This window comes from Triticum aestivum, chromosome 2D (assembly GCF_018294505.1).
Source record: "Triticum aestivum cultivar Chinese Spring chromosome 2D, IWGSC CS RefSeq v2.1, whole genome shotgun sequence".
In the NCBI taxonomy this organism is placed as follows: domain Eukaryota; kingdom Viridiplantae; phylum Streptophyta; class Magnoliopsida; order Poales; family Poaceae; genus Triticum; species Triticum aestivum.
The window spans coordinates 433,658,642-433,668,740 of record NC_057799.1 but is presented as its reverse complement, the minus strand read 5'-3'; the positions used below and the strand labels follow the sequence as shown (position 1 = coordinate 433,668,740).

General features: G+C 52.3%; 1 protein-coding gene across 1 annotated transcript; it reads left to right on the top strand.

Moving 5' to 3' along the window:
- The first annotated feature begins 2,176 nt into the window (after positions 1-2,176).
- LOC123049521 (cytochrome P450 71A9-like) lies at positions 2,177-3,984 on the top strand. Its single transcript, XM_044472425.1, has 2 exons — positions 2,177-3,138; positions 3,212-3,984. The coding sequence occupies exons 1-2, from the start codon at positions 2,218-2,220 to the stop codon at positions 3,821-3,823; spliced, it is 1,533 nt and encodes a 510-aa protein (XP_044328360.1). The 5' UTR covers positions 2,177-2,217; the 3' UTR covers positions 3,824-3,984.
- Positions 3,985-10,099: the final 6,115 nt, after the last annotated feature.

Genomic DNA, 10,099 nt, shown 5'->3' with positions numbered 1-10,099 from the left:
TCCAAAGGCCAGAAGCACTGCGCTCAGCCATATACTCATCTTTCAGAGTAGGTGACAGGTGATGACGGAGAAAGTGCAGAGCCTGCGCATTCTCAGTCTCGAACTTGGGATCAGTGACGGCCAGCTGGGCCCCCTTACCGATCGCCCTCAGGAGGGTTTTGCCCTGGAGAAAGATCTCGCAGTCCGAGGACCAGGACAGATAGTTCAGCCCTGTCTGGGCCAACTCAGGAAACTCCTTGTGGACAATTCCGGCCATCTGCGATTTAAGCAAAAATCATGAGATTACAGCAGGTAATCTTTTGCACAAAGCGATGTTGATAAACTTATTCAATAAAATGACGTTCCAATATTTAAAACATGCTATTATATGACTTACTAAATGATTAAGAGTGCTAAACAATTAATCTACAGCAGTAAAATCATACAATAATATCATGTTACAAAAGATAGCATGTTAAGCGCATCTAGTATGTGAAAACTAGCCCAAAAATTGAATTCCCGAGGCATTTATAAGCCTAAATACGCATTTTCAGCGAAAACAGACAGTTCCAGGGGTTTCTACGCGAAATATTACAGCAGGAATAAACTACGCGTAAAAACAGGAAACTCTAGGGGCTAAAACGCAATTCGCCGTGCTGCAGCCGGCGCCACCTTTTTTTTTTGTTTGGATCCCCACGGCGCGCGGCCCATCTGGGCCCAGCAGCCAGCGCCTTCCCTTTTTTTTATATGTGCGAAGGCCCACGGCCAGGCCCATCAGGGGCCAGTGACCCGCGCCAGTGTGGCCCAGGCGCTGCGCTGCTCGCCAAGGGGGCGACGCTAGGGTTTCCCCTAGCGCCCGCAGCATGGGAGCGGCGGCGGCCAGGGCACGCACGGCCCCGGCGCGCGGACCGCGGCCAAGGCACTTGGCGGCCTCGACAGGCCCGAGCTGCGGCGGCCTCGACGGGGCGGGGCGGCGTGGCCCGGCCAGTGGCGCGGCGCGGCCACGGCGGAGCCATGGCGCGGCGGCGCGGCCAGGGCGCGGCTAGCGGGGCGCGCGGCCTCGGCGCAGCCATGGCGCGGCGGCGCGGCCGACACAGCACGGCCAGCATGGCGCGGCTACGGCCACGGGCTCGCAGTGCGCGCGGCCACGGCCACGGCCAGCACGGCGGCGCCGGCGACCAGCGGGGTCGCGGCCTCGGCGCAGCCATGGCGCGGCGGCGCGGCCGGCACAGCACGGCCAGCACGGCGGCGCCGGCGACCAGCGGGGTCGCGGCCAACAGGGCGGCGCGTGCAGCAGGCACGCGAGCGCGGCGACGGCAGTCGAGCGCTTGGCGACGGGGACGTCGTCATCTGCCTCGGGATGGCAAGATCGTGCGTCTTCGGGACGTCACGACGCGTGTACGTCGGGTACAACGCGGCGGTACCGTGATCATCTGGATCACGATCTGTACCGACTCCCGTATAGTGTAGTCAACAAGTCTCTCGTGATCCAAAAACATCGACATTGGTCGGCGACGTGTTCGTCCGCTCGGTTTTTGGGAGAGAAATCCACACCATAGGTAGATGTATCCGAAAAATAATCTAATCGCAAAAACGGAATCGTAGTAACGAGAGGAATCCATTTTTGCAAAGAGTGGGGATCGGATCTTATACCTCCGCGGGATCGACGAAAGCCTGCGTGATGCAGGCTTGACGGAGAGTTGATGGAGCGAAGCGTGCTGATAACGTGTTCCGCAACTCCGCCGGCGAGTCCGGTCCGAGGTTGCGGAGCGAGAGCGAGCGTCGTAGACGAAGTAGTCGAAGTATGCAAAAGTAAAATGACACAGAAAAATAGAGGAGACCAGCTTTATTAATCAATGATCAGAGATTACAATGATAGTCCCTCGTTGCTTTATATATGAATCAGGGGTTAAGGGATAAGTACCCACTTAATAGAAAAGAAAGGAAACGGGAGGGGCCGGCCCGTGCGCTTTGCACGCGGCCGCCGACACCCCTCCGGGTGGCCCGGTTTCCCAACAGATATAACCACTTATCTGTACGTCGGGTTAGTGAGAAACCTCCGTATCCAACAGAAGCAGTACCTTTCAAGTGTCATCCGGCCGGCAAGTACACCAAGTTGTCAAATCAGAAAGCTATTCTTCACTATATCCATATATATGGAGTAAGCAGCCGCTTTAGACAAACAACGGTAGTCGAACAACGTTACAGCGGCGGCAGCACCACGAGAACAGTTTTGCCATGGCGTCGCTCCAAGCTCCCGAGCTCTTGGCATGCCTCCTCGTCGTCCTCGCCACCCTCCTCCTCCTCAAGCAACTGCTCGCGCCGAGCAAGAGACGCTCGGCCTCGGCCTCACCCTCCCTCCCGCGCCCAAGGGGCCTGCCCCTCATCGGCAACCTCCACCAGCTCGGCGCGCTCCCGCACGACTCCCTCGCCGCGCTCGCCGCCAAGCACGACGCGCCGCTCATGCTGCTCCGCCTCGGCTCCGTGCCGACGCTCGTCGTCTCCTCCGCCGACGCGGCGCGCGCCGCGTTCCAGCACAACGACCGCGCCATGTCCGGCCGCCCGGCGCTCTACGCGGCCGCCAGGTTCTCCTACGGCCTGCAGAACATCTCCTTCGCGCCGTCGGAAGGCGCCTTCTGGCGCGCCGCGCGCCGCGCGTGCCTGTCGGAGCTCCTCGGCGCCCCGCGGGTGCGCGGGTTCCGCGAGGCCAGGGAGGGCGAGGCCGCCGCGCTCGTCGCCGCCATGGCGGACGCGTCCGGAGCCGGCGCTGCTGTGGACCTGAGCAAGCTTCTCCTCGCCGCGAGCAACAAGATTGTGCGACGTGTCGCCTTCGGCGGCGACGACGGCGGCGAAGGTGGCGCGGAGGCGAGTGCTGTCCTCAAGGAGACGCAGAGGCTTCTTGGTGCTTTCTGGGTCGCCGACTACGTACCGTGGCTCGGGTGGCTGGACGCGCCGCGTGGCCTGCGGGGGCGTCTGGAGCGGAACTTCCACCAGCTCGATGCGTTCTACGAGAGCGTGATCGACAGTCACCTCAAACGGCGAGCATCCTCCTCCGCCGACGACGAGGAGGACTTGGTCGACGTGCTCCTCCGCCTGCACGCCGACCCGGCTCACCGGAGCACGTTCAGCAGTCGCGACCAGATCAAAGGCATCCTCACGGTACGTACGTGCACTTCACAAATACACACGCACACAAGCATTTTGTTGAAAAGTTTGGCTTGTATGTTTGAAGGACATGTTCATTGCCGGGACCGACACGTCGGCGGCGACGGTGGAATGGACGATGACGGAGCTGGTCAACCACCCGGACATCCTCGCCAAGGCGCAGCACGAGGTGCGCAGCGTGGTCGGCGACAACGGCATGGTCCGGGAGCCCGACCTCCCGGAGCTCACCTACCTGAAGCTGGTCATCAAGGAGTCAATGAGGCTGCACCCGCCGGTGCCGCTCCTGGTGCCCCGGGAGACCACCGAGCCATGCACGGTCCACGGCTGCGAGATACCGGCCGGGACGCGGGTGCTCGTCAACGCGAAGGCCATCGGCGCGCACGCCGGCGCGTGGGGCGCCGACGCGGCGCAGTTCGTCCCCGAGCGGCATGAGCACGGCGAGGACCTCGGCGACTTCAAGCCGTGGCACGACAGCTTCGCGCTGGTGCCGTTCGGGATCGGGCGGAGGAGCTGCCCCGGCGTGCACTTCGCGACGGCCGTGGTGGAGCTGGTGCTGGCCAACCTGCTCTTCTCCTTTGACTGGAGCGCGCCGCTTGGCGAGGTGGACGCTGAGGAGGAGAACGGGTTGACCGTGTACAGGAAGAACCCTCTCATGCTGTTTGCGAAACCACGGAGATGAGCGTAGTACGATGTTGTGATCTACTATGTGCAGCAAATAAGTGACATTTAGTCCATTTATTGTTCGTTATCTTGAAGCAGTCAACGTATCAGTTTTGCTGTTTCGAAATACTCCCTCCGTCTCATAATATAAGAACGTTTCTGACACTACATTAAAGTACTAAAGAAACGATAACATATTGATCGGACATCTGCCAATGTTGACAGAGATATGTTTACTATTTATAAGATGATGATTGAGCTGTATACAATTGCATTTGATAGTAACTTTGCGAGATTGAGCATGAGCGGCTGTGTTGTCTCTATACGAGCGTCCGAATATATGTAAGAGCAACATTGATGTCGTCCTAGCAGGGTTGCCTACGTTGGAAGCGTCAGTGACTGCCAGTGTCGACCTTGATGTCGTCGGCCTGTTGATGATGAAGAGAAGTAGAAGTTGAAAATTGGAAAATAAATATGTAATCAATGACATGGGTCCAATATGTAACAAAATTATGAAGGTTGAGATATGGCGAACCGGATTTTGCACGTTGCATGTCCAGCCTCGGAAAGCATATGTAATGCGCTTCATATTAGGATCAATATATCGACAAGAGGGAGGGGGTGAATGGGAGAATCTATGAAATTCTTCGAAAACATAAAATACTTTAGGAAATAGAAGAATAAGGGAGTATGAAATAGTAATACAAAGGCAAATTAAAACAGGAAAATCAATACCGATAACTTAGCATGCGGCTCAAAACTCCTGTGGAAGGGGCATAAGAATGCGAGATGTATACATTTTACTTGCCTTCTTCTCCCTGAGCTAAGTTCTTCAGAACCCTCCCAATAACTCGTGGTGGATCTTGATATGATCTCCGGTCCTTCACAGACTTGTTCTTCGACAGTCTGGATGCTCTTGAACTTGACTCACAACCGTCTAGATGATGCTCATTCCTTAACAGTGAAATGTCTTAGTTCAGCTTTGATTCTCGGGTGATGCTCAATCACTTAAGTTTTAGGTTATGGGGGTTTTCGTCACTTAGGATTCTCTCAATCTCTTTGGAGGGATGGATTGCTAAGACAACACTTGTCAGTTTTCCCACATAGCAGCCAACTGCAAATGGTTGGAGGCACGTGGCCATTTATAGTCGGTGAGTGAACCCAAATTCTTCAATTGTTCCACATAATTTTTAGGGGTCATATTCTTCGGTTAAACCAAATCCTCATGGACTTTCACCTGTGTATACACACAAACACATTATTTCCTTATTTTTTTGTCATTAATCATCCAAAACCTCAAAGGGGCACTAGATGCACTTACACTTATGCAATATAACAACTATGAATATAGAAACTATGACAGAGTTAGGCCACCTCGTAGGGTTCGGTGTTACTTACAACCATCAGGGGCTAATAGCTTGCGCCTTCCCTCTGACCCAGCGATTGCCCACATCTTTCGTGCTTCCACGACATGGTCGTTGTGTGATGGCAACTCATGTCATTTTTGGACCGATCATTAGATCGATGGGAAGTCAGTCTTCTTGCACCCCTGGGTTTTTCCTCGTCCCAAGCAAAGACGACAAGACCGCACGGTGCGTGAGGGCTTGTCGGAGCGTGCTTGGTTCCGCACATCCATGGTGCAATTGGGTCTGACGCACTTGTGCAATATGTGGAGCTTTGGCATCTCGTCACCCCCTTCCCCCCTCAGGGGGAGGGTGACAGGTTGTGTTGGTGTTGGACTGACTCCATCCAATTAGTGCTATCTATCACTTTTTTGAGGGCTCGGCTCGCGACCAATTTTGGCAGCTTTCTTCCAATTTTGGCAGCTTTCTTGGAAGACTTGGGCGCCGCTGCACATCAAGGTCTTTCCATGGCTTGCCCTTTAGGATTAGTGTTGTATGCCGGATCGCCTTGCCCGTCATGGGCTTCCTCATGATGACTTCTGCATCCTCTACAATTAGGTTCAGGAAGATATGCAACACCTTCTCGTTGGATGCCCCTTATCCTGCCAGGCCTGTCATGAGGTGCTCTTCTGGTGTCCATCAACAACCACTCTGTCGAGCTCAACAACCGCCTTATTTGACTGGTGGGCCACCACATGTGCGCTCGCCCCTGTAGGGCACCGTGGGGGTATCTCCACTCTCATTCTACTCACTATCTAGTGGATTTTGAAGCACCGTAATGGGTGCATCTTTGATGGGTAGCGATCCTCCGGCACTCGCCATGTGCAAGGTATTCAGGAAGACACGCGCTAGTGGAGTAAGGCCGGCGCCAAAAGGATCTCCAAAATGCTCCAGGAGAGTTAGTTTGTTGTTTTTTTCGGCCGAGCACCCCATGTCTCTCCTGCTCAGGTTATCATGATCACGTTGTCTAGTGTACGTGTATCGTGATGGCTACCCTTCCCCACTTCTCTTATTACTTCTACTATCAATCAAATGATACACAAGCTTTGCGTACTCACATTTTTTGGAATATGTATTGTGTTGAATTGTTTTTCGAAAAGCTGCTACAGATTCCTATATTAGCTTTTTGAAGGGGCGCGCTGGTCGAAAGAGCGTCGCCCGCTACATGCCCGACTAAACACGCCTTATCACCGCATTCAACTGGCTTTAGACTGCCCCACCTACCTCTATTGAACCCGCGTGTGTGCCGAGAACCCTACTCTGGTCACACGTCCGTCCGCTAGACATCCGACATTAAACACAACACCAGTTGGCTCCTCTCGTCCACCCGCTATTTAAACGAGGCCAGGCGCTGGGCAAGAACCGCATCACATCTCCGCTCCCGTCTCCTCCTTGCACCATATTCTGCACACTCTCCATGGCAACCAGCGAGGAGGAAGAGAGGATCTCCAGTATAAAAGTCGGTTGGGTGGCCCACCGAGCCCGCCGGATACGAGCTAGGTAACTCGCTGCTCCACCTCCCTCGCCACCCAGGTTGTCCGTACCATGGGTGAGACTGCAGGCAGGCAAGCGAAGGAGCAAGCCTCCGCCCCAAGCTAGCCCCTTGTGCAGCAACTCGCCGCTCCAAGCCAACTCATAGAGGAGTGGTCGGTTGCTCCACGTCGGCAAGCGGGGGAGCATGGTGGCATGGGCGTCGTGGTTGTCGTGGATGCCATCGTGTCGTCATGCTCTTCCGGCGCCTTTCGCCACAAACGTTGGCGGAACCGCGCCCTGACGGTGGAGGCGGCCAGCACGTCTGTGACCACCGCCAACACCGAGGAAAAGTAGACAATGGAGGCCGCCGCCGCTTGGGTCCCATGATGGCCACCGCCACCGCATCGTCGATATACACAGCTGGTGTCATGCCCGGTTCAACGCAAACCATCGTCGACCCCCGCCTTGGCTTCACGGAGTAGGGTAGCCATGTCGTGGGAATGGAAATCCGCCACGGCCGGCATTAGACTATGTGATTAGTTGAGGTATGTCCGAAATTATACCTCTAATGTCGGACGAGCTCCGCTTTTAGTTGAAGTATGTCCGAAATTTAATGAATTTCGTCCGGTTTATATGAAATCCATCTTGTTTGCATGAATTTCGTCCGTTTAGTTTGAACAACGGTTGAAATGTACACGAGCAGCGTTTGGACGGCCTGTTCTTGCATCCATGTCCGCGGACGAATGCCGCGGATGCCCTAGTGTATTTAATACCCAGAAACCTGGTCACCAAACAAAGCGGAGTGTATGAAGCCTGCCTGGCCAGGCGTAAAAAACATAAAAACAAACTCATTTATATCAAGGTACCCGTGAAAAAACTATATCAAGTTGAGCCATGAATTTAGCCCGTTAGCACTTTCACTGTTGCATTTCTCTTTTCGGTTTCTCGAAACATGGTTCACATTTTAACTTCTTTTTCTGCGGGGTGCATGAATATAATGTCCATGTTGTAAAGTATTTTCAAAATTTCTGCAAAAAGCAGTTGTGTTCTTTGACCGGTGCACCCACAAAACACACATTCTAAAAATTGTTAAAGAAACCTTAAAAAAATTGCCAAAGAAAAAGAGTCGAAAAACAGTTGAGGCCCGAGATACGATACATGTTTAACCTATCACGAAGTTCTTGACAGGAGCACAAGTCGACTTGTAAACGTCACTGCCCGATTATCAGTCTACAGTAGACTGATGCACGTTAACGTAATAACGTGCATGCGTTTCTGTAACCACATGTCTTTTCTTGATCCGTTGTAACTAACGTGCACGTGATGACTAACGACTTGCGGGTGGCGGCCGGTCCGGCTTGCGTCGCCCTCAAAGCGCTCGCCATCTTGGTTGCGCTTGCGCATCGCCATCCCGGGGATCCGCTGGGTTGATGATTGCCATCGCAGGGCCATCCGTGCGTGGCGCGCGGACCACTCGTGGGTACGAGCCCGCGGACGCGCCGCACCGGCACCGTTTCTCACTCTATCCTTCAAGGCCAGAGTCCAAAATATCACATTTTGCAGTGGAAATGGGATTTTTTTTAACACAATACAGACGCAAGCGTTCATATACGCACACGCATACATTCACCCCTATATCATTTTAAAATTTACGAAGTAACCGTAAGCACCTTGTCGTCGACGGGAACGTCTCCTTCCACTGAATGCGCATCATCGAAAATTATAAAATAAATCCAAGAATAAATGTGAGCACCAGGATTTGAACCCTGGTGGGCTGGGATACCACAATCCCTCTAACCATCCAACCACAGGTTGATTCGCGCGACAGAAATGGGATAGACCAGCTATAGTAGTACTCGTTTCTCAATAAAAAACCTATAGTAGCACCCCGTATTTTCCTGGGGAGGATACTGATTTATACTATCGGATACATATTTCTAACTGTGCCTTATTTCTGACCACCATATGGATAAATTTGTTGTTATGCACTACAATATTTTTTTGACTATGGCATGACAAAGGAAAACTTTTTTTTCATGATTGCCTCATCGATTAAATAAGGAGAGAATATATTTTTACAAAGTGCCCACAATCGCGGCATGACAATTATTCACGCAAAATAATAAGTCCTAGCTTTTTGGCGTCCGCAATAATCCATAGTGTGGCCTCCTCTAGGTGATATTAAGAAGGATAGGCGGTGGCGCACACTTGTGACGGGACAACCAAAGCATTTCTTTCGTTTCATATTGTCCATGAGACAAGCATGGAAAGGAAGGTCAGCGCATGCATATTGGGGTTGTGTTTGTCGGTCCTCCGATCCCACCAAGCATAGAGGGAGCCCTTAAGATGCCAATCAGAGGTGTCTATGTGCGCTAGGCCAAGCTTCACGATGATCAACCGCTTACTGATCGGGAGTGGTCAAGGGAGGATCACCTTGCGAAGAAGAAGCACGAGCCAAAGAGTGTAGTGACACTTGAAGAAGAGGTGCGCCCCCTTTTCTTGCTCCCTTTTGCAAAGTGGGCAAATGCCACAATTTGGGCCACCTGCGTCTCTCCAACCTATCGGCGGTCGAACTCCTATCTCGATGAGCCAACCATGGGAAGAATTTGACTTTTGGAGAGCGGGCAACAAACTTTCCAAACCATGAGGTCCATGGGGGAAAGCGTCAAGCCAAGGAATTGAGCTTTATATGCAGTAGCCGCCGAGTAGATGAAGGAAATATGCCCTAGAGGCAATAATAAAGTTATTATTTATTTCCTTATTTCATGATAAATGTTTATTATTCATGCTAGAATTGTATTAACCGGAAACTTAGTACATGTGTGAATACATAGACAAAACAAAGTGTCCCTAGTATGCCTCTACTTGACTAGTTCGTTTATCAAAGATGGTTATGTTTCCTAACCGTAGACATGTGTTGTCATTCGATGAACGGGATCACATCATTAGGAGAATGATGTGATGGACAAGACCCATTCGTTAGCTTAGCATTATGATCGTTACAGTTTCATTGCTACTGCTTTCTTCATGACTTACACATGTGCCTCAGACTATGAGATTATGCAACTCCCGAATACTGGAGGAACACCTTGTGTGCTATCAAACGTCACAACGTAACTGGGTGATTATAAAGATGCTCTACAGGTGTCTCCGATGGTGTTTGTTGAGTTGGCATAGATCGAGATTAGGATTTGTCACTCCGTGTAGCGGAGAGGTATCTCTGGGCCCTCTCGGTAATGCACATCACTATAAGCCTTGCAAGCAATGTGACTAATGAGTTAGTTGTGGGATGATGCATTACGGAACGAGTAAAGAGACTTGCCGGTAACGAGATTGAACTAGGTATTGAGATACCGACGATCGAATCTCGGGCAAGTAACATACCGATGACAAAGGGAACAACATATGTTGTTATGCGG

Coding starts and splice junctions, on each gene's coding strand:
- LOC123049521 (XM_044472425.1), top strand. CDS start 2,218: ATGGCGTCGCTCCAAGCTCCCGAGCTCTTGGCATGCCTCCTCGTCGTC. Junction 3,139..3,211: donor AGATCAAAGGCATCCTCACG/GTACGTACGTGC, acceptor GTATGTTTGAAG/GACATGTTCATTGCCGGGAC.